This window comes from Mustela lutreola, chromosome 10, assembly GCF_030435805.1.
Source record: "Mustela lutreola isolate mMusLut2 chromosome 10, mMusLut2.pri, whole genome shotgun sequence".
Taxonomy (NCBI): Eukaryota; Metazoa; Chordata; class Mammalia; order Carnivora; family Mustelidae; genus Mustela; species Mustela lutreola.
This window is the reverse complement of record NC_081299.1, coordinates 78,386,908-78,410,273: the sequence shown is the minus strand read 5'-3', so window position 1 is coordinate 78,410,273 and position 23,366 is coordinate 78,386,908. Positions and strand designations below refer to the sequence as shown.

The following is a 23,366-nucleotide window of genomic DNA, read 5'->3' as shown; positions in this document are numbered from 1 at the left end:
AAAAAAAACCAAAAAAACCCCACCAGATCTCAAATACATCCGATTTCTCCATTCCTAACATCTTAAATTTTTAAATTAGGTGCCTGGGTGGCTCAGTGGGTTAAGCCTCTGCCTTCTGTTCAGGTCATGATCTCAGGGTCCTGGGATGGAGCTCCACATACAGTTCTTTGCTCAGCAGGGAGCTTGCTTCCCCTCTCTCTCTCTCTCTGCATGCCTCTCTGCCTACTTGTGATCTCTGTGTCAAGTAAATATATAAAATCTTTAAAAAAATTTTTTAACTTAAATTCCATCACTCTCTTAAAGTTTTTCTATTTGCACTTAGAAAATCTAAATTTATCACCACGGCCCACCAGATACTACATGAATAGAATCCTGTCTAAGTTTTTCCTATGCTCCTTTCTTCCCTTGCTCAAAATGCCATACACTACCCCAGTATCCTTCCTTTCTTTGAACTTATTGAGCTTTTTCTTCTCTCAGGGTCTTTATCCCCACTGTCATCTCTGGCTGGAGGTCTCTCCTCAGGACTCTCTGGTTAATGCCTACTTACCTTCAGGTCTCAGCTTATTACTTCCTTGGAGAAGTCTTTCCCTGATAATCCCCAGCTAATTTGAACTCCTCTTAGTTCCACCTGATAACATCATAGTCTTTTCCTTTACAGCACTTATAATAGTATGTAACTATGTATTCAATTGTGATAATTTAATTGGTATTTCTCTGTTCCACTAGAAAGGAACTGTGTTTATTCTGCTCAAAACCATATCCTCAGGGCCTAACATAGGTCTGGCATATCTCACATTTGGTAAATAATTTTTGAAAGAATGAGCAAATGAAAGCCAATATCTGCCTGATAAAGGAGAAATCACAGAGGTGCCTGGGGGTCTCAGGTGGTTAAACACTGACTCTTAATTACAGCTCAGGTCATGATCTCAGGGTGTGAGATCAAGACCTGAATCGGGCTCTGTGCTCATTGGAAAGTCTGCTTGCGATTCTCTTTCTTTCTCCTTCTGTTCCTCCCCAACCCCTCAACACTTGCACTCACCCTCTCTCTAAAATAAATACATCTTTTTTTTGTTAAAGGATAAGCCACAGACATATGTATTTTAAACATTTTCAGAGACTACTCCTATTCTAAAAACTTTTTTGTTACGGGAGATAAATCTAGCCTTTTTAGGAAAGGCCAAGAAACAGAATAGGACTTTTTGCTGAAAATATGGACACAATGTAAACAAACAACAGTAAGAGCTTGTTGGGGTCTCTGGCACATAAAGTAATGAGAGGCAAGCATACCTAAGAAGTGAAAAAGGAGTACCTGGTTAATTCAAGAATGTTTACTTTCTACAGATACTCCTTCCTTCACCAGCAATCTAATAGGGTCTTGATTTAGTTTTCTTAAAACCTGAGTGGAGAGATACAATGAGTCTGTATGAGAATTTATAATGCTTCTCAGATCTTCCCCTTCTCTTCCATAATAATTTTTTCTAAGGTATAACCCATTGTTTTTAAACATGAGACAAGCAGATATATATGTTAATGCAGTTTTCCAAGTAGTTCTCATACCTTTTAGAAGCATCTTCTTGTTTTAAGGCATTTGTCTGTTTAGCACCTGCAATAATAATAATAAAATAGTAGGTCAAGTCTACACAAACTAGTTTATAGGACAGATTCCTACTCAAACTGCCACCGTTTTTTCTTTTCCCCACACATTACTTTCCAATCCTACGTATAAAGCAAATGAAATGGGCAGAAAATTCAGTTTGCTTGTGTTATTTCCGAATTTCTCTTGGTTAAAATGTATCTCTTTGGGGGTTGTATTTTCTCACATCTGCACAGTTATGTCCTCCTGAAAATCTGAGATACGGATGCTTTTAGAAGCAACCTGTCTCTATCCCCCGAATGTCCTCACAGGGAAAGCCCGAGGCTGGGAGTGACACCTCAGAGGAACTGGGGACCAAAGCAGCAGTACATCTCCAAGGTGAGCTGTCCTGGTCACTTGCCCACTCTGGCAAGCCAGCTCTAGACTCCTGCACCTCGACTCCCTTTCCCTCAGAGACAGCCCATTCCGGGGAAAATCTTGGAACACTACTGTAAAGAGGTGGGGCTTTGGCCGGAGGTCTTTTCCAGAAGACCCAGGACGGTGATGGGGCATTCTCGGCCTTCTCCGCCCTAGGGACCTCCGCTACTGGAGCGGTCTTTCCGGTGTGCCCCGCCTTAGTGTGGAACCCTGTAGGGCTCAGTTCTCAGGGTGCAAACGTGGGAAGAGGCCCATTTTCCTACCTGCGGCGTTTCGGGAGGCGCGGGGCCCCCGGGCCTTGAGGTGGGCAGAACGGTGCCCGGCGGAGTCTGCCATGGGAAGCGTCGTCAGAGGGTTAGGCCGGCGCCGGCTTCTCCCTTTGAGGCTCCACCTCCCCTCGCGTAGCGCGGGGCGGGGCCGGCGGGGCGGGGCGGGGCCTGGAGAGAGGCCTGCGCGGCCGGAGGAGCTGGAGGAGGGCGCAGAGAACAGCGAGAGGTCGGTGGGGTAAGTGTTCGTCCCTGGGAGTCCCGGAGGTCCGGGATAACAACCAGCTGTGAGCCGCGGAGGACCTGGCGCCACGGCCTGCAAAGCCCCGCGAGGTCATGGGGCCCGAATGCCTAGGCGAGCAGGAATCGGGAGAAATGGCTTCCCTTGGATGCACTCCGCACGCGCGCTGGAGTTTTAGCCGCCCTGGAGCGCGCGGCCGTGAGGACCCGGCTGACCCGTACCCCCGCTGCGGGCCTGGGGCTGGGTTTTCCCTCTGGGCCTGCGGGAACGGAACGGTGCTCCCCTGAGGGCTGCTGGTTCCTTCGTCTCAGTGCGATACAGGGATTACACCAACTGGATTATTTGGGGGACTGCATCTCTTACAGCAAAATGTCCGGGTCACACTTGGGGCGGTAGGCATCTGATCTGAACTTTCACCCACTCTGGATGTATTTTATTGGTTCCAATTTTTGTGAATTGGGACACTGAAAAAAAATTTTTGATTCCCTAATGACTAGAATTGACTTCAGGAATTGACTTCAGGAACTATTTTCGGAAATTTTTTCAGAAAAGAAATACTTTGCCTTTTTAAAGCCATTTACTTAGTCCATATTTGCGCTCCTGTGGGGCGTGTACCATAGAGGATTTTTTTTTTTCAAGTGTCTTTCAAAACTGTTTTCCTAGAAAACAGCATATTTTTTACTTCTTAGGCTAAGATGCTTTCTGTAAAAATATTTCAGCATTAAACCTTCACATTTTTTTCTTACTGTATTTAATAGTAATTCATCAGAATGAAACATAACTTATTAATACTTTAGTATCACTGATAGTTAACTTTTATATTTCAGCATCAAAACTAGGAAAAATAACGAGGGATGGCTGTAGAAGAGCTTCAATCCATAATAATGAGATGTGTAAGTAATGTTTTTTTCTTTTCATAAAGTTAAATACCAGATTATTTTTAGTTATAATTAGGGACACTCAAATTGCTTATCTTCTTTAATCCTTGCTTTGTTTGACCTGTGAATAAATAGCAGGAGGGCTGGAAGGCAGATTGGATTATTTCTCCAAGTGACCTACTTGTCTAACCTTTTAAATTTTTAATATTAATCCTTATTGTAGGAGTTTTTGGCAGACTGGATTTCAAGATCATTCATTAAAGTACTTTTTAGGCTTATCCTAATTTTTACACATATGCTTATGTGCAACTTAACTAGAATTCAAACAGATTTCCTTTTTTTTCCAGAGAGAATAAAGTTAAGTAGTTGTTAAATTTTTACTCACCAAAACATGTTTGTCTTCATTCTGTTTCTGTCAGCAAATCCTAGAAGAACAAGACTTTAAAGAAGAAGATTTTGGCCTATTTCAGTTAGCAGGCCAAAGATGCATAGATGAAGGACATATAGAGCAGCTATTAGAAATTATTCAAAATGAAAAGAATAAGGTAAGTACAATGTTTATGAGTACTTCTTAGTCTTTACTAGGAGATAACAGCTACATGATACTATTATTTGTCCACTTATTTATTCACCAAACTTTTAAGGATTAAATTTCTACAGTAAGAAAGTAGAAAACAAAAAAGGAATTAGGGCTATCCACATACTTGAAGGTACTTATAGTCTGGTGGAAGAGATAAGTATGTAAACAACTAGCAATAAGAAGACAGAATAAATGATAGTTAAACTGTAAGTAAAATGCTTTAAAAGAGTAGGGATTATGGCTGGTTTAGGGATCAAAAATGGCATTGGGATTATTAATTTACATTTAGTACTATAAGTATCAGGAAACCTAGATACTCATTTTTGGTGATCAGCACATTCTCTTCTTTCAGCCAAATGAATATGGAAAACCAAATAAGTAGGATAATATTTGGGGTGGGGGGGGTGCCTGGGTGGCTTGATCAATTAAGCGTCTGCCTTCTGCTCAGGTCGTGATCCTGGGGTCCTGGGATTGAGTCCTGCTTGGGGCTCCTTGCTCAGCAGGGAATTTGCATCTTCCTCTCTCTCTCTCTCAAGTAAATACATAAAATCTTAAGTAAAAGGAAAAGATAATATTTGGGTGCGTAGAATCAGAATAGGAGGAGACCTAGATGGCCTTGCTGATATCATACAGCTATGATTATTTAATATTTTCTTTAACTCCTTGATGTCTCCCAATTGTGCTCTCAAAGGATAACCTTTGAGAGTACCTTACTTATAGCTAATAATAATAAATTTAATAATGGCCAATATTTGTTAAACATTTACCATGTGCTAGATGCTGTCCTAAATGCTTTACATCTGTTAACTCATTTAGCTTCCCAGAATCCCATAAGGTACGGTTAAATTCATTCTGTAGATAAGGAAAGAGTCACTGAAAGATAAGTGACTAGTCCAGAAGTAACTCAATTTTTATGTAACATCTAGGGTTCAGATCTCTGCAGCCTGGTTTCAGAGCTCTTAACCACTCTCCAGTTGACACTGTGTAGCACTTACAAGGAAGTTTTAGGGTGTTAAAACGGACTAATTGATTGTGATGACTGGGTTTCTAGCCCCCAGGAAGATAATATATTATATCCTGAACAGAAAAAGGGTAACCTAAGAAGAGAGAATTTCTTGAAGGAGTGCAAGTAAATTTACTTTGGAAATATTTAAAGATGCAGCAGGCAGTTGAAAAGTAATGTTTGGAGGTCAGTCAAGGAACAGGAGATTAAAGTGCAGATTTGTGCATCATTATTAGAAATTAGGTGATTGAGGCACTTGGGTGGCTTAGTCACTTAAGCATCTGACTCCTGACCATGATCTCTGGGTTGTGGGACTGAGCCCTGTGTCCAGGGCTTTGTGCTCAGCTGGGAGTCTGCTGGAGATTCTCCCTCTCCCTCTACTCTCCCCTCCCCCCCCCATTCCCTCACTCACTCTCTCTGCCTCTCTAAAAAAAATAAATCCTTAAAAAAAATTAGGTGATTGTGTTAAGTAGAATTTAAATAAACACTTGAAACAAAAAAAAAAAGAAAGAAAATTAGGTGATTGTGATATTTTTAAGCATAGTGAGTTTGTCTTGGCTTGAGAATCACTTTTGTAATGTGTGGTCTGCTAAATTCAGAGGTTCAAACACTGATCAGACAGTGTTTCAAACTGACGGCAGCTTCATTTTCTTGCCAGTCAGAATCGATGAAGATTTACTATTACTCTGCTTTGTGTAAATTTAAAAAAAAAAAAAAAAAAAAAAAAAAAAGCTGTATGAATAGTTTGTCCTATAGAACAGGGCTTCTCAACATTAGTACTCAAGATATTTTGTAGCAAAACTCCCCACTCCCCACCTCCTACAACTCCGTAATGACAATCAAAATTGTCTCCAGATTGCCAAATGTACCTGGTTGACAGGGAACAAAATTGTCCCCATTGAAAACCACAGGTATAGTGGGAAACGCAGAGGCTTTGGAGCTGGGCAGGTTCTGGTTCTGCCACATTTTAGTTGATATTGAGGTATGTCAGTAATCTCTAAACTTTTGGCATTCTCATCTGTCATTTGGGGATAATCTTACTCTGTAGATAATATTAACCTATACAAGGTGTAGTTTGTGGATAGTATTGATTCCCCTTCCTTAAAATTATTCACTATTTACATAACGACTAGATACCTTGCCGCTGAAATATTCGTAAAATATTTTATCAAACTTACTTGTTTTTCATTTCAGATATGCAAAATCTTATTTAAATTGTTAATTTGAATCTTATTCAAATCGTATTCAAATAGTTATATAATCTTATTCAAATAGTTAATTATTCTCAGAGAATCACTTATAGGGTAGAAGTACACCAATGGAAAGGGAAAGAAGTGCTTAGTTGGAAAAGTAGAGTCTAACAGGAGCTAGTTAAGTTTTAAAAAGCAAATATAGTCTTAATAGATAATTGTGGAATAAGAGTAGTTTGGCAAAAAATTAATAAGCTCATAATATAAGTTTCTGATTAAAGACCTAAATATTAGGGATGCTTGGGTGGCTCAATTACTTAATTATCTGCCTTCAGCTCAGGTTGTGGTCCCAGGGTCCTGGGATCAAGTCCCACATCAGACTCCTTGCTGAAAAGGAAGTCTGCTTCTCCTTCTGCCTACCCCTCCACCTGCTAGTGTGCTCTCTCTTTCTGACAATAATAAATAAAATCTAAAGACCTAAATATTAGAAGTCTAGCCACACACACAAAATAGAAGAAAACAGAACAGAATATCAAATCTTTGGAGGAAGGATAGTTTATTATACTTTAAGATAATAGACATCATTTAACCTGCGAGTATGGAGCACCTATTTTGTAACAGGCCATTGTCTAGATGCCAGGAATAGATAGAGCAGTAAACAAAAATCACTGTCCATATGGATCTTAAATTCTAATGAAGACAGGTAGCTACATGATAAATTATATAGTGTGTTAGAAAGTGATAAATACTATAAAGAAAAATAAAGCATAGTTGGGGGGATGTACCATGCTAGGTGAAATTGCAGAGATTTGACGGAAGGAGGGGTATAAATAAACCATGGGGCTGTCTGGGAGAATAGTGTGCCAGGCAGAAATAACTAGCATAAAAAATATTTAAAGAGAACAGCTCAACTGTCTTTCTCATTGGATAAACAAGGGTGATTGTTTCGCTATTTATTTTTTAAAAATCAATTTAGGTCTTCATTTTATGCCATTTTTTCTTAAGATTTTATTTACCTGAGAGAGAGCGTGTGTGTAATCATATGAGTGGGGGAGGGGTGGGGGGAGGGGCAGAAGGACAAGCAGACTCCCCACTGAGCACAGAGCCTGACACAGGGCTCCATCTCACAAGGCTCCATCTCACTACCCGAGCCAAAATCCAGACCTGAGCTTCATGTTTTTAGCATTAATCATACTGAATAAGAAGAAATTTGTATATATACTTAAATGTATATGAATGTTTATGCATCTCTAAAAGAGGAAATCCATTTAGACCTAATAGCCAGTAGGAAATGAACCAAAGAAAAGTAAGTGTATTTTGCTATACAAAAAATAAGGACAACCAAAAAACCAAATTATTTGTTGTAAATACAAGAATGGAATATTAACATGTAGGGAGCTTATGCAGATTGATAAAGACAGATGCTAAAATGTCCAGCTGATAAATGAGCAAAAATATAAACAGTATTTCCTCTTGTGAGCTATATGTTCATGTCCCCTAACATATTTTGTTGCTAGTTCTCTAGAACATGTTAAGTCTTAAACCTTTACATATTGCTGTTTCAGAGCTTTAAATGTATTTCCCACCCATTTATGCCTGACAGATTTCCCTAACAAGCCTTAGCTTAGCCATTGCCTCTTCGGGGAAGCCTTTCCTGCCTTTCCTAGATGGAAGTGATAATTCTCCTGCTATACCTTATACTCTACCTTGATTATTTTATGGGTCTGGGGTTATTGTACCTAATTGTCATCTTCTTAGATGTGTGGTTTTTTGTTTTTGTTTTTATGAGGGAACCTAGAATGTAAACTCAGTCAGGATGGAGATCTTACCTTGCCTTATTCCAAGCACTAGACTATTTTAGGTACTTCACATATAGTAGTATATTCTTGATAAATACTGGAAAGTTGAAACAGAAAGGCCAGAAAAGTGGAGTATATTGTTGCTAGTTCCAAAAACAGTGGTTTTGATCATGAATGTGAATCACTAATTAAAAAGATAAACTTTTACTTTTGTGGTAAATATTCTGAAATATCTTTGAAAATAGAAGCAGCTTATATGTAGGAGAGAAAATAAAGTGGCATCCCCTTCTTTTACATAAGTTACATAATCATAATGTATGTACAGATTTTCCAAGGAACTTTAAAAGGTTCATGAGTATTACATGGATTTCTTCATGAGTCAGGAAAGCAAAATTTTCCATGAAAATAAGTATTTGCTCACAAATTAACTCTCTTGTTGGAAATAGAAGAACTGTTTAAATTGTGAAAAAGACACTTACCTGATTTAAAGTAAATGCCCATTCACCTTTCCTCAGTGAGAGTATTAAAAACTATCTTAAAATGTTGATAGTTGTTAGCTAACCCTAAAAAGTCAGGGTGAAATGCCATAGGCTTCATTTGCCTCATCTTAGCTATTTCAGAGGAAATTCTAAGCTACTTCACGTTAAGAAAGCTCACTGTAGGGGCACCTGGGTGGCTCAGTGGGTTAAGCCGCTGCCTTTGGCTCAGGTCATGATCTCTCGTCCCGGGATCGAGTCCCGCATCGGGCTCTCTGCTCGGCAGGGAGCCTGCTTCCTCCTCTCTCTTTCTCTGCCTGCCTCTCTGCCTACTTGTGATCTCTGTCAAATAAATAAATAAAATCTTTAAAAAAAAAAAGAAAGAAAGAAAGCTCACTGTAAGAGTCCTATAGATGGCAGTATTTTCTTTACCTTGAAAATGTTTTCACAGGTCATTATCAAGAATATGGGCTGGAATCTTGTTGGTCCTGTTGTTCGATGTCTTTTGTGGAATAAGGACGATGAGAAGAGAAAATACTATTTTCTGATGCTTGATTTATTGGTAAAGGTAAGTTAACAAAATTACATTCTCTTTGTCACAATAGCCAGCAGTATTTTGTAATTCCCTTTAATGTTAAATGCTCATTTTGGGTGACAAAGCTTTTAGTTCATGAAAATATAGGAGAGAATTCTTTGGAGAAAAGACCCAATTTTATTGATTGGATGGGCAAGTCCATTTCCATTTTTCCAAATTTCTGGGTATAAGAATTATCTAACTTCATCGCAGACACACTGATTCAGAATCTCCAAGAAGATACCTAAGAAGTTCTATTTTTAATAATAGCTTAATGTATAGATGTGGAATTCAGGGTTAAGAGAGGCAGTTAGTTTAAGGCCACACTGTTCTATCAGGGGGTTTTTGTGTGTGGTAGGTTCTTTTCTGTGTGGTATATTCTCTAAAAGAATATCAAAAACCTAGAATGCAAATGATCACAGGGGAAATAGGAAGAGGAAGTAAATTCAGTTATACCCAGCAACCTAAGAGACTCTTGGTAAAAGATTACTAGAGTTATATGTAAAAAATGATGGCTGGGGCACCTGGGTGGCTCAGTGGGTTAAAGCCTCTGCCTTTGGCTCAGGTCATGATCTCAGGGTCCTGGGATCGAGCCCCACATCGGGCTCTCTGCTCAGCGGGGAGCCTGCTTCCTCCTCTTTCTCTCTGCCTGCCTCTCTGCCTACTTGTGATCTCTGTCTGCCAAATAAATAAATAAAATCTTTAAAAAAAAATGATGGTATAGGAGAATAAATTCTAAGGAAAAGAACATTTTAAGAAGCTACGTAGAGATCAATACAAATAAAAATATATACTTGGAAAGAGGAAACTCCATCTAGATAGTGGTTATTAATTATGAGGACTTTTTAAAAAGGCAAGTGAGGTAATTCTGGCTAGGCAGAAGGCACTGCAAAGTTTTATCTGTTTAGAAAGTACAAAAGAGAGACTGTACTCACTTAAATACCCTTGCAGTGTGAGCTAGAAAGGTCCCATCTACTAAGTTCTGGGAACCAAGGTAGGTTTCAGAGTAGACAGGCAAAGCTAGAAGAAACCTCAGTTCTGATAATCAAGTTCTTCTTTCTCCCTATTTTTCTAACTTTTCCTTTAGCCAGGAATTTAAGTCTCCAAAATATAGTTGTCTATTTTTTAAAAGATCTTACTTAGTTATTTGAAAGAGAGAGAGCATACAAGCAAGGGGTGGGGGCAGAGGCAGAGGGAGAAGCAGACTCTCTGTTAAGCAGGGAGCCCAAGGCCGGACTTGATCCCAGGACCCTGAGATCATGACCTGACATGAAAGCAGACTCATAACTGACTGAAACACCCAGGTGTTTTTTTTTTTTTTTTTTTTTTTTAAGATTTTATTTATTTATTTGAGAGAGAGTGAGGGAGAGGGAGAGAGAATCTAAAGCAGACTTTGCACTGAGCACAGAGCCCAACAAAGGGCTTGATCACACAGCCATGAGATCATGACCAGAGCTAAAACCAAGAGTTGAAGGCTCGCCCCAAATATAGTTGTCTCTTGAGAGACTTAGGACTTACTGCTTTGTAGTTTTACAGTGATTTGACAGTCAGATTCTATGTTTTGTTAGTGTATTTTTTTAAACAATTGTGTGAGGTTTTTTACTGTTAAGCAAAAATAATTATATTTTCTCAGTATATGCTGCCTTTTAAAAATAGTAATCATGTGGCTTTAAATACAACTTGTATTAAACAGGTTCAATTGTGAATATTTTTATAGTTATGTAATCCAAAGGAATTATTGTTGGGTTTGCTTGAACTGATTGAAGAGCCCTCTGGAAAACAGATATCCCAAATTATTCTTCTTTTACTTCAGCCATTACAAACAGGTAATACGTATTTTGATATCTAAGGATTTCTTATTTTATCTGTGTTCAGTTCTTGGTATTACTCCAAAATGTCAGCATTATACCAAAGTAAAATATTTGACTAATTATTGAGTACTTCGCTTAAACTAGCAGTAGCAGTACCAGTTTGAATCCTGATGCCTATAGGAAGACAACAATACCGGGCACAGAGACCTTTGATATATTTTGTTGAATGTCATGCTGTTTTTCAGGCATTATGTTATAATCTGTAGCTTTCTGCCTAACCTTCCCATCTACAACATATATCTAGAATTTTCCCTGTAAACATATTTAAAGGATTGCCTCTGTGATGTCTGCTTGACTCAGTCTGTTAGCATTGTGATAGGTCCTGTATCTTGGTTAAGAACAGTATTCAGGCATTCTTCTTCCTCTGCCCTGGGAAGCTGGGGCTGGGAAGAGCAAAAGAACTACTGAATGAAACAAATGTAGAAATAAAGTCTCCATGACTGAGTGCAGTAACATTATTGCTAAGCAGTGGACCTTGGCAACCAAAGCAGACAATATTTATCCATGGGAAGAGACTACCTTTTCCTTTTATGACTTACATATAACTCAGAGTCTGGTAGCTGGACCCAGAATCTAGAAGTTAGAGTAAATTAATCTTAAATGAGAATGAAGCAGCTTCATACCACTTGAATAGTCTCCTAGAAAGGAAAATATAGTAATACTACCTTTCATTTTGACAGTACTTTGTATTTTACAAACATACTTTCTCTTATTTTTTATTTTTTTTATTAACATATAATGTATTATTAGCCCCAGGGGTACAGGTCTGTGAATCACCAGGTTTACACACTTCAAAGCACTCATCAAAGCGCATACCTCCCCCAGTGTCCATAACCCCACCACCCTCTACCTAGCCCCTCCTGACAATTCTTAGTTTGTTTTGTGAGGTTAAGAGTCTTTTATGGTTTGTCTCCCTCCCCGATCCCATCTTGTTTCATTTATTCTCTTCCCGCAAACCTCCCACACTGCATCTCAACTTCCTCCTATCAGGGAGATCATATGATAATTGTTTTTCTAAAGACACTTTCTCTTATTTGATACTTAAAATAACCAAAAAATGTGGAACAAAGTGTTTCCATGGTTAGAAACAAACTTAAAACAAGATTTTGTGGCATCTGTTGTAGGGTGCCATGATTGTAAGATGATCCAGTATTTCATACACCACTAAGAAGGAAGAATAAAAACATTACCAATTAAGTTATGATATGTCATCCTCATTTCAAAGTTGTTACAATGTTTTTTTACACGGAAGTCTACATTTACTGGACTTCTGGTCCCATGTGTAGCATACTTGATGAAGCTACCTCAAGTCATAATTTGGTCTCTGTTTTAGTGATTCAGAAGCTTCATAACAACAAGGCATATTCAGTGGGATTAGCATTGTCCACCCTCTGGAGTCAGCTATCTCTCCTTCCTGTTCCATACTCAGAAGAACAAATACAAACAGATGACTATGGCCTTTGTCAGTGTTGCAAAGCGTTAATAGAGTTCACTAAACCTTTTGTGGAAGAAGTCATTAATGACAAAGAAAACTCACTGGAAAATGAAAATGAAAAGTTAAAGGATGAATTACTGAAATTGTAAGTATATTTTTGGTAATATTTCACAGTGGAATTAAGTAATCCATCAATTATTTTATGTTTCTTTGTTGCATTTATTTGCCATGGACATATAAATCTAGTTTCTGGTTTTGAATTGTAGATTATAGGGTACGGTGGTCAGTGCCTCAGTGCTCTACAGTTTTAAAAATTAAAAACCAAAATCCATTTGTTTAATTTACTTTATATTCCTCGATGGCTTACTTTTATTCATCATAATAAGTGGATAATTAAAGGGTGGAAATAGGTGTGGCTCAGAGAATCTGGTCTTTCTGTGAGGGAATTGTGTTTTTACTCTCCTTTTGAAAGCAGCAGAAGCAGCACTAAACAGTTGAACATCCAACTTGACTATAAAAATGGTAACAGAGTACCCAACAGCATTCATTCCAGAGGTACTATACACTAAACATGCTTCAGTGTGGCTGTCAAGCACCTGACATACAGCTAGTTCAGATTAAGATGTGCTCTAAGTATAAAATGCTCCTTGGATTTTAAAGACTTGCTATTAAAAAGATAATCAAATACCCCAATAATTTTTATACTGACACATTGAGACAATATTTTAAATATATTGGGTTAATAAGATAAGTTATTACTTTCCCTTGTTTCTTTTTTAATGTGACTGAAAGATTTTAAGTTCTATGTGGGGCTTGTATTATATTTCTGCTGGACAGTATTGGACTAGATTATTGGATTAGACTAGTTTTAGACTACTAATTATAGACTAGTAATTTTATCTTTTAAATTTTGGAGACTAAAACTATAGTTAGCTTTCTATTTTTTCATGTGAAGACATTAAAATTTTTTTTGCCATTTATAAAACCCATTATTTCATGAAAGTAAAAATAAAGAATTGACAAGCCTTAATCACAGAATAAAGTTTGGTTTTCTAAATAAAACAAATAGAGCTTTATGAAAAAAAATTACATTATCCCGATTTTTTCTTGAACTTATGAAAACTACATCATGGCATAGCACCGGCCCTTAAACCTTCAGTAACCCTCCGTATAGTCCAGAAGTGTAAGTGAATCTTAACACATGGAGTCTAGCAAGGTGTTCTCATTCTTTCCCCAATACTAGTAGGAAGGATTTTTTTTTTTTAATTTTTAAGATTTTATTTATTTATTTGACAGAGAGAGCACAGGGGGAGTGGCAGGGAGAGAGAGAAGCAGGCTCCCCACTGAGCAGAGTCCAGACATGGGACTCAATCCCAGGATCCTGGGATCATGACCTGAGCCGAAGGCAGACACTTAATTGACCGTGCCACCCAGTTGCCCATAGTAGGGAGTTTTACAGTAGCGCAGTTTTACAGGTGGTTGAGTTAATTTTCATGTAAAATTAACTTCGATATGTTTATAGAACTAGATATTTTATACTTGGGAAATGCTGTATTCACAGTTACCCATTTCTTATACCTTAGTTGTTTCAAAAGCTTGAAATGCCCTTTGCTGACAGCACAGTTCTTTGAGCAGTCCAAAGAAGCTGGAAATGATCCTTTAAGATGTTTTGCATCTGAAATAATAGTAAGTACAGCTAATTTAATCTGCTGTAAAATCTGCTATAATTTAAAATCTTATCCTGCTATATTCTCATGTACTGCATGTGGGCATGTAAATTGAAACAATATTAATGTGATACGTATTTTTTGTAGAACGATAAAAGGATGGAAAATGAGCAGCAATATTATTTGGGTAATGAAATCAACACCTTCCAGACTTTGCTTTTGTAGTCAAAAATAAATATATACATAATATAATCTTTTAAGGATTCTATAGCATTATACATATTTTTTGTAATGTACTTTCTTTTAGCCAATTATGAATATTTTTCCATTGTCTTTCCATTTTTGTTTAACTTGGACCATCTAGCTCTAGGTTTTCTCCAATTTTTCAGTATTATAATACAATTCCAACTTTCTTTTTTTAACTGTTAAGTCTGTGGTAAGTATTTTTTTTAACCAAATCTTTGCATATTTCTTTAGTTATTTTCTTGAATTCCTAGAAGTGGAATTTCTGTGCCCAAGGATATCTCCACTTTTAAGGCTTATGATAAATATTTTCAAAATAACTCCAGAGATAAGTAAATTTTATTTTAAAAGTAATTTGGCTTAATGAATCAAGAGTATTTTTAAGTGTGCTGGATTCTATATTAGGGAACTAATCTGAAATATGGAAAATATGTACTTGAGATTGATAGTCATGTATTTCAGGTTAGAGCAGTCATTGTGGTTGTGGGTTTTCTTCAGCCATGTTCAGCTGTAAGAGTGTAGGTGCAACACAGGAAGAAAGTTGGATTTAATTAGGTCAGAGTTTTGAGACCTGTGAGTTCTACAAGCAGGAGAGGGGGAAAGACACATATCCAAGGAAGTGACTGTGATGGACAGTGGAATTAAAGCTGAGTAAGGAAGGGAGTTAGGAGATACTAAATGTGAGAAACAGTGAAAAAGATGGTGGGATCATTGGATTGTAGTTCTCAGTGTGACTGACAAGTTGTTGAAGCTGGGTTAATAAAAGGAATGAGCTGAAAAGATTGGAGCTTAAAGAACAGGATGCTTGAAATAATACTGTGGAAAAGTTCAGTGACTAATAACATTGTCTGGGGTATGACCATGAAGTGAGTGTTCTGAGGAGCCGGTGGAGGCTGAAATCACTGGACAAGACAGTGAAGTACCTGAGATTCCATGGTACTAGAAGATCTTTGGTTGTACATTTAAGTCACACAGAATTATAAGAATGATGTCCAAAACCCAATTAATGGAGTGATCTTGGGGTAGATGTTGGATAGGCACATGAAATGAGTTTCAAAGCTGAGGGGTTCAAAGAGGATGGGGGAGAATGGTTTAGAAGCAGCAAGGAGAACATGTTGTTACTTCCAGGCTTGCCATAGTGGATATGAGTGAAAAAATAGCAACCCTTTGGGAGGCTTGCAGAGAAAATAGTTGTTTTCAGAAGAGTCAGATTATTTTAGAGCAAGAGAGGTAAGAGACCATTTCACGAAGAATGGATTTTGCTAATAACTGAGTTTCACAAGCCATACTTTGAAGGGTATCTGAGATCTGAGAAGAGGCAGGAGAAGGGTTTAGAACAGGAGATGCCAGAAATTTAGGGGAACTAGATTCTGAGGATAAGAAATGATTTGGTAACTAATATAAATAGGGTTACATAGTTAAAGGGGTTAATACTGATGGTCAAATTAGTAGAGAAGAGTCTATGAGTGATTTAGAGAGAGAAAAAGGGAGGGATTTTCCCAGGAGCACATAAGAGACTGGGGCCTCTTCATTGTTGCCAGTGTTCTAGTATAATCCCCTGGATATAGTATAAACATTAACATATATAATATATGTACCCTATTTTGAGAAGATAGCTATGAAAGTTGGTAACTGTTGTAGGATTTTAAGCCTGGGAATGATGTGATTATTTTGGATTCATCACATCAATGGAGGTTAAATTTAACTGAGATAAGATTTGGGAGTTAAGTGAGAAATAATGGGATCCTGATTATGGAAATGGTGGTAGAGATAAAGAGGAGAGGGCGGGGGCACCTGGGTGGCTCAGGGTGTTAAAGCCTCTGCTTTCCTCTCAGGTCATGATCCTAGAGTCCTGGGATTGAACCCCACATCGGGCTCTCTCCCACCTCTCTCTCTGCCTGCCTCTCTGCCTACTTGTGATCTCTCTCTGTCAAATAAATAAATAAAATCTTAAAAAAAAAAGAGGAGAGGGCAAAATAAAAAATTTTATAGTAGGTAAAATCAGCAAAATTTGGTCATTAATTGGATTTAGAACACTAGTTAAAAAATTGATTTGTGGATGTATGCTTGGGAAATTGCAGATGAAGGTGCAAAGAACAGGGTGTTTTGTGCTTTAACAATATTTTTTATTAAGATAATTTAAAGACAGAAAAGTGGAAAGGATAATATAATGTAACCTTATGTACCCATTACCCAGGTTTAACAATTTTTGACATTTTGCCTATCTTACTTTATCTATTCTCTTTTTTTTTTTTTCCACTGTAGTATTTTAGAGTAAGTCCTAGACTTATCATCTCTAAGTCTTCAAATATACTTCTTTAGTAAGAAATTCTAAAAATGTAACCACAATCCATTTTGGCATCTAACAAGATTAACAGTAATTTCTTTATATATATTTAATCTCCAGAGAGCAGGTTTTTTAAGGGGAAAGTTTGGAATGATCAAATTTTGATGAGATAATCTAAAGAGGTAGGTAAGTGTAAGTAAAGGTCTTAGGACTGAACCCTACAGAATACTGACACTTAAGCCCACCAAAGAGAAGAAAGAAGGGTCACAGAGGTGGGACAAATATCACAGAAAGTCAGGTATTAGAGTTGCAGGAAGAAAAAAGTAATTGGTCATGTTAAATGTAGCCTGTAAAGTAACAGTTGAAAAGCATCCATTGGTTTTAGGAAGATGGCATTGATAATCTTAGCAAAAATAGTTTAAGCAGAATGTTGGAGACAAAAATAGAGGAGTGGTTAAAGGAGTACATAGACAATGAAAAAAAAGATGCCAGCTAATATAAGGTGTTCTTCAAAAGAGGATGAATAAGAAAGAAGAGTAGTGGGAAGACATGGGCTTGGGGTAGGAGAGTAATGAGGGAGATAGGGAGTCTTGAGTATGTGTATTTATTTATAGACTGAAGGGGTGGGTACCATTAGAGAGGAAAAGAGAAGCGTTCCGGGGTAACTGAAATAATGTGGCTTGAGAGCACACAGATCAAGAGAGCACAGGATCAAGGACATCTGGAGGAGGTAAGAATGGATATGCATGCATGGAAATTTGTGGCAGGAATTGAATATTAAAGTTGAAGGGAATCAAACCCACTGGCCTCAGATTTTTAGGTGAAGGAGATCTCTTAAGAGTCTAATTTTTAAGAGTTTGAAATACTGAAGAAAAAGGAAGGAGAGATGGTAGAAGACCATGAAAGCATTAGTCAGTAGTCTGATCACTCATCTGTGGTTGGAAACCACAACTTTAGCTATAGCATTTTGTATTTGTGTATGATGTTTTGCCAGCTGTACTCAAGTGGCTGGGTGTAGAAGACGAGGTGTATTGTAGCTATTTTCCCAAAGCTGGCAGTTTATTGCGTAGATGGAACTAAAGGAAATATAGAGTATGAATAGTTCAAATGACCAATAATGTGCTGGTTGGACAGGGAAAGAAGGAGTTAGGAGGGGACAAATAGGTAGGTTAGATGAAGGGATCCCAGAACTAGAGAATTCAGTGGTAGAATAGCAGGTTGGTAAGAGAGACAGGATAAGAAGTTGTCACAAAATGAGATGTTGGGGTTTATGTATCTAATGTGGAATAGCTGCAAATGCTGGGATTATGTGCTGAAATGAGTTAGAAATTAAGATCACTGGAATACAGAAATCAAGAGCCATGAGGTTGGCCTGTTAGAGGAGTTTCCTATGTGAACATTCAGTTTTTTTCCCATATGGTAGCAGGAGTTGGATAGAGAAAAGATTGTGAGCAGATTCCAGAGTCTTTAGTGAATGTGCGGGAAATGACCGGGCAGTCAGCATATGGCAGAGATGAGGACAGCTAAAGGCAGTGTGGTATCTGTCTGAAAGGAAAATGTGCTTTTGCTTGAGAATAGAGGAGACCAAGATAATACCCAACTTCTGTCCACACCAGCCTTCCTCACTGCTGCCTCCCTGACTGTGCTGTGTGAGAGGTGTTAGAGGATGAGCAGCTTGCACCAGAAATAAGTCATGTTTAATTACACCAGTAAGAGCAAGTATCCTATGAAAGGCTGAGGGTGTAGGGAAGAGGTTTTAAGATCTCAGCAGAAGGAGTATTAGAAGTAGAGACAAGTGAGGAAGCATAAAGCAAAGGAGAAGTAGAGGTGGCTCTTTTTTTTGCCACTTGCCGTGCCGGCCACACGCTTCCCTGTGCCCCTCATAACCATTCTTCCCAAAATCAAAGAAACCAAGGACTTCCTGCTCATGGCCAGGTGGAAGGATGCCAGATCCATCAAGATCAAGAAAAAGAAGGATAATGTGGAGTTAAAAGTTCAGTGCAGTAGATACCTAGTATACCTTGGTCATCACAGACAAAGGCAGAGAAACAAAAGCAGTCCCTGCCCTCAGTTTTGGCAGTGAAGGAGCTGAAATGAACCTGGAACACTAATTTGAAGTATATTAAAACTTTAGAAATTAAGAAAAAAGTAGAGGTGAAATGAGGGTAGGGGATGAAGTGAGGAGGTGCCTTCTGTTCTATGCTGGAGAAGTTCAGATAAGTGTGTCATGCTTGAGCTTGATAGCCTCAGCTATCCCTCCTTTGGCAGAAGTTATTTTGATATAGAAGTGCTTGAATGTCCAAGGGTTTCACCATAGGAACAGGCCTAAAAGGGCCAAGGCTGCCATGAGAAATTACAGAGTGTACCCAGGTACATCTGGGTATTAGCAAGACTCTGGATGGTGTGTTGGTAGAGAGTGGAGGCCCTAATTTGGACACAGGTGGACTCCAGATATCCTAAAGCAGCACTGAAGAATCTGGTTATGTATAATGATTTTTTAAAAGGCTATCCCTACTCTGGGAAAAAATATATATATACATATCTAGTATTGGCAGAATGAAAAAATGGAGCTTCATGATTAAGGGGACATTTGGAATCCAAGTACGGTAAACTTTTGTCTTCTAGCTATAACAGGAATGCATGCATGGCTTTGAAAATCAGTACACCGAGTACATATTTAGCCTCTGGTAGCTGAATAGCAGTCTCTTGTGACTAAGGATGATTTCCCACGGTTCTTTTTTGTGTTCTGAAATGACTAATGGAGCCATCTGGGATCAGCAGATTTTACTTCCCTGAAGGCTGGAAAAGTCTTACTTGGCTTTATAATTCCCCACAGTGTCAGGCCCAGTGCCTGACACTCTGAGTATTTATTAAAATAAATGAGTGAATATGTGGAAGGTCAGTCTTCATTCTGATGTAACTGTTTTTGTCATTCCCTTTTTACCTCTATATAGTAGTTTGTTGTAACCTTATCTTCTACTCTTTTTGTGGACCTTCTCAATAAATATTTGATATAGACATGCTGTCATTTTCTAGATAAGGAGACTGAGGTTTTAGAGGAATTAGGTAACTTGTCCAGTATCTCACAGCTAATAAGTGGTGAAGCCAAAATTCAGATCAATTCATTGGATTCTAAAGATCAGATGCTTTCTAGGGTACTTTAGTTAGAATGAACATAAGAGGAATAGGAATGGCCTTATGTTTCCTGAGTGTCCCTTTTTCTCTCTTCTTCCCTCCTTAAAAAAAAAAGATAAAACTGTAGTCCTATCTACTCATACTTATCTTTCTCTTAGGATACAAGAACCCTTATGACCTGAGATAGCAGCACTTTTTTCCAAAGTCTCTGGTGCCACTGATGAGTGTTCTCCTGTCCACTCTGTGTCTAGTCAGACAGTGGTCAGTGGAGCACTGTTCCTAGAGTATTCATTTGAATAGTTAGTTTACTATCATTTCATGCTATTTGTATGTCTCACATTTTTAGATTGCTCTCAAATACCTCTGAAGCACTTCAAAAAAATGATAAAATATACATAACAAAATTTACTGTTTTAACCATTTTTTAAGGGTACAGTTCAGTGGCATTAAATACATTCACATTGTCATGCAACTGTCACCACCACCCATCTCTAAAACTTTTTCATCTTTCCACCCAGGTCCCTCATGTCGTTGGCAAATTTATCTCCTTGAAGGTATAGATTGAGGTCCCCATTTGCTTGTTGGCTATTTGGTCAGGGACCGCTTTCAGCTCCTAGAGGCTATCTGTAGTTTCTTGCCACACAGCAGTCTCTGCAGGCCCTCTCATAACATGGCAGCTTAGTTCTTTAGTGCCTACAGAGTTGAGTTTCTGACTCTCAGGGAGGGCCTGGTCCCTTTTTAAAAGTCATCTACCTGCTTAAGTCAGGCCCACCAAGGATAGTCACCATTTTGAATTACCCCAAATCAAGTGATTTGGAACCTTAAATACATCTGCAAAAATCCTTTTTTTGTCATAACATAATCTCATCATGTGGTGACATCTTGCCATACTCTGTTGGTTAGAAGCAAGTCCAGCAGGTCCCACCAACACTCAGGGGGAGGGGATTATACATGATGTGAATGTGGCTGGGGAGGATGGGAAGGACATACTAGAGCCTGCCTCCTAGAGTTTTTTTTTTTTAATCTGTTTTACAGGGCTTTTTATCAGCAGTTGGACATCCTTTCCCCAAAATGATTTTTAATCATGGAAGGAAAAAGAGGACTTGGGACTATCTTGAATTTGAGGAAGAAGAAGACAAACAGTTAGCAGACTCTATGGCTTCTCTGGCCTATCTGGTATTTGTACAGGGCATCAGTATTGATCAGCTTCCAATGGTCTTAAGGTAGGAGTTAATATTTGGTTTATTCATCCAATTCTAAAATTATCAATGAGTATCAAACTCATTAATCTAATTTCCAGTATGTTTATTAAGGTACTAATACATTTTAAATGAAGTATAAACAAAAGCTATTTTTATTAACAATACGGCCTATCATCTTTTAAAGCTGGTAGTACTCAAATAGTGAAAAGGTGTTTGGGGGATGGGGGGAGTAGGGTTGAAACAGACATAATTATGGGGACAAGAATCAGAAAGTATGAAGCCAGACACACCCAAGGGCTTGGTTTGAAGCCATAAGGTCTATAAGGGAGGGAACTGGTTAGTTACTCATGCATGGGGTGGTCTAAATTGCCATCATCTATTAACTGGATTACTCGTAATCCTGAGCATTTATATATCCTTAATCCCTTTTAATCCAGCTCTTTCAAAACACAGAGTAGACTCTTAATGAAAACACTTCAGTGGCTATTTGTTGCTCTAAAGTCTAAAAATCTTCACATGAGACAAGCTTATGCATAATCCAGTCCCTGCTTGGTTGTCTTGACTTACTTTCTACTGCTTTTTCTTTTGTTTACTATGCGCCAGTGACAGACCTTTTTTTGGTTTCTTACTCAAATAGAACCTTTCTGATGTAGGGCCTTTGTATATGCTTAGACCATCTCTAACTTTAAATGTCACTTTATGAAAAGTCTCTTATTGCCCAATTTAGGTTGAATCTTCCTTTTGTAATTATCTTAACCTTATCTTCCTTTTCCTATAAAGTTTATCAAAATTATTTTTTAAATATATAATTTTACAATGTAATACTTTTTGGACTTTAATATCCATGATAATAAGGATAACGTGCTTGTCTTGCAGGCCATAGGTGTCTTTGTGTGCATTTATATATTTATGTGTGAATATGCCTGGGGATATATTTCTGTGTAAATACTGCAATAATGGTTACCACTTCCATGTTCACCATGTACTAAACAGCTTTGTATGCATTATCTAATCTTTATAGTACTATGAAATAGAGCATTCATATTTTCCAGATGAAAGTAACAGGCTTAGACAATTTAGGATATAAGTCAATACATACTTACTTAATTAGTGGGATAGGTAGATTCAAACAGTTCTGAGTAGGTCGTGGTGATATAGTGGTGAGCATAGCTACCTTCCAGACAGTTCTGTCTGACCCTAGAGCCTGTACTCTTAATCATACTACCACCAAAATGACTTAGGTACATATGTTGGTTTGCCACAAACTGGGTAGTTTTAAAATAACAGAAATTTACTGTCCCATAGTTCTGGAGGAAAGAAGTCCAAGGTTAGGATGTGGGCAGGACTGGTTCCTTTAGAGGGCTCTGAGGGAGAGTCTGTTTCATCCTCTCCCCTGTTTGCTGGTGGTTTGCTGGCAATTCTTGATGTTCCTTGGCTTGTAGATCTATCACTCCATTCTGCCTTCATATTCATATAGCATTCTCTCTGTGTCTGTCTCTGTCCAAATTTACCTTTAATATAAGAACACGAGTTGTACTAGAATAGGGCTCACACTAATGACCTCACTTTATCTCCAGAGTGGGGAAGTTCTTGTTCTGTCCTTGTCCATCCCAATTAAAAAAAAAAAAAAGGGTGGCCCTATCTCCAAATAAGGTCATATGCTGAGGTTCTTTCTGGAGGTTAGGATTCCAAAGGTTGTTTTTGGAGGGGGGACAGTTCAACCCATAACATTATTTGTGTATATAAAATTTCTAAAAATGTATGTGTATGTGATATATACAAATATGTATGTATGTTGTCTATTTTAGCCCATCGTACCTTTTGCAATTTAATATGGGGCATATTGAAGTCTTTTTGCAAAGGTAAGATCATTTAGATGGCATCTCAGAATTCAATAGTAGTATTAAAGTAGTTCTTATTAAGAGTGGGGAAAACTACCTTCTCTTTGCCAGACCCTAATTAATTGGTTATTTTATAAAACAGTGATGTAAATATGAGACAAATAAGTTAAAGAGGTTTTACAACAAAAAAATCTCTTTTAAATATTAAAATACTGTCTTCTAAGGGAATTTCCAGTCATCTGCTTCTGTGGTTTCTTCCCTTATTTCAAAAGCTATAAAGTTAAAACACCTCTGTCCCACTGCAACCTCCTCGATCTAAGAAGAGGTGGTCAGTAAAAGAAATTCATCCATGATTTTGCTTCATGGACACAATCTGAACCGCACTGAAAGGAAAGAGATATCTTGACCCCACCTTTTCATAATTTAAAGATTATTAAGTTACTCACAGTGATTATATCCAATAACTTCTCTTATTTGAAGCATAAGAATGCAAGTCTTTCTCTTTAAAAAAATTACCAAGTAACAAATATGTATAATTCTTCCAGATAGATATTGAAGAATATTGCAAAACTCTATACGCTTTGTGTTATCTTGTAACATGTTTAAATTAACTCTTGTCATCAATCAGGACCTTCAGTAGTATCATATAGGAACATTAGTGACAGTT

The 23,366-nt window shown here is 37.9% G+C and overlaps 2 protein-coding genes across 7 annotated transcripts in view; one reads left to right on the top strand and one right to left on the bottom strand.

Annotated features, from left to right (window-relative positions):
- RPAP2 (RNA polymerase II associated protein 2) overlaps window positions 1-2,428 on the bottom strand; it is a 101,489-nt gene extending 99,061 nt beyond the window's left edge. For all 5 annotated transcript variants that reach the window (XR_009345518.1, XR_009345519.1, XM_059138051.1 and 2 more), the window contains exons 1-2: window positions 2,275-2,428; window positions 1,558-1,603 (exon numbers count right to left, since the gene is read on the bottom strand). Coding sequence is in view for 3 of the 5 variants with exons in the window: in XM_059138051.1 (XP_058994034.1) it covers window positions 1,558-1,603; window positions 2,275-2,347 (119 nt within the window). In the remaining 2 variants the exon portion in view is untranslated. The remainder of the gene's footprint in view (window positions 1-1,557; window positions 1,604-2,274) is intronic.
- Window positions 2,424-23,366, top strand: part of GLMN (glomulin, FKBP associated protein) — a 34,521-nt gene continuing 13,578 nt past the window's right edge. The window contains exons 1-9 of one of the 2 annotated variants that reach the window (XM_059138053.1): window positions 2,424-2,515; window positions 3,346-3,411; window positions 3,816-3,941; window positions 8,896-9,012; window positions 10,736-10,844; window positions 12,223-12,469; window positions 13,908-14,010; window positions 20,692-20,879; window positions 22,667-22,720. In XM_059138053.1, the coding sequence (XP_058994036.1) occupies window positions 3,373-3,411; window positions 3,816-3,941; window positions 8,896-9,012; window positions 10,736-10,844; window positions 12,223-12,469; window positions 13,908-14,010; window positions 20,692-20,879; window positions 22,667-22,720 (983 nt within the window). In that variant the 5' untranslated portion in view covers window positions 2,424-2,515; window positions 3,346-3,372. Of the gene's footprint in view, window positions 2,516-2,572; window positions 2,911-3,345; window positions 3,412-3,815; window positions 3,942-8,895; window positions 9,013-10,735; window positions 10,845-12,222; window positions 12,470-13,907; window positions 14,011-20,691; window positions 20,880-22,666; window positions 22,721-23,366 lie in introns of those variants that run through there. The other variant, XM_059138054.1, reaches the window with a different exon arrangement.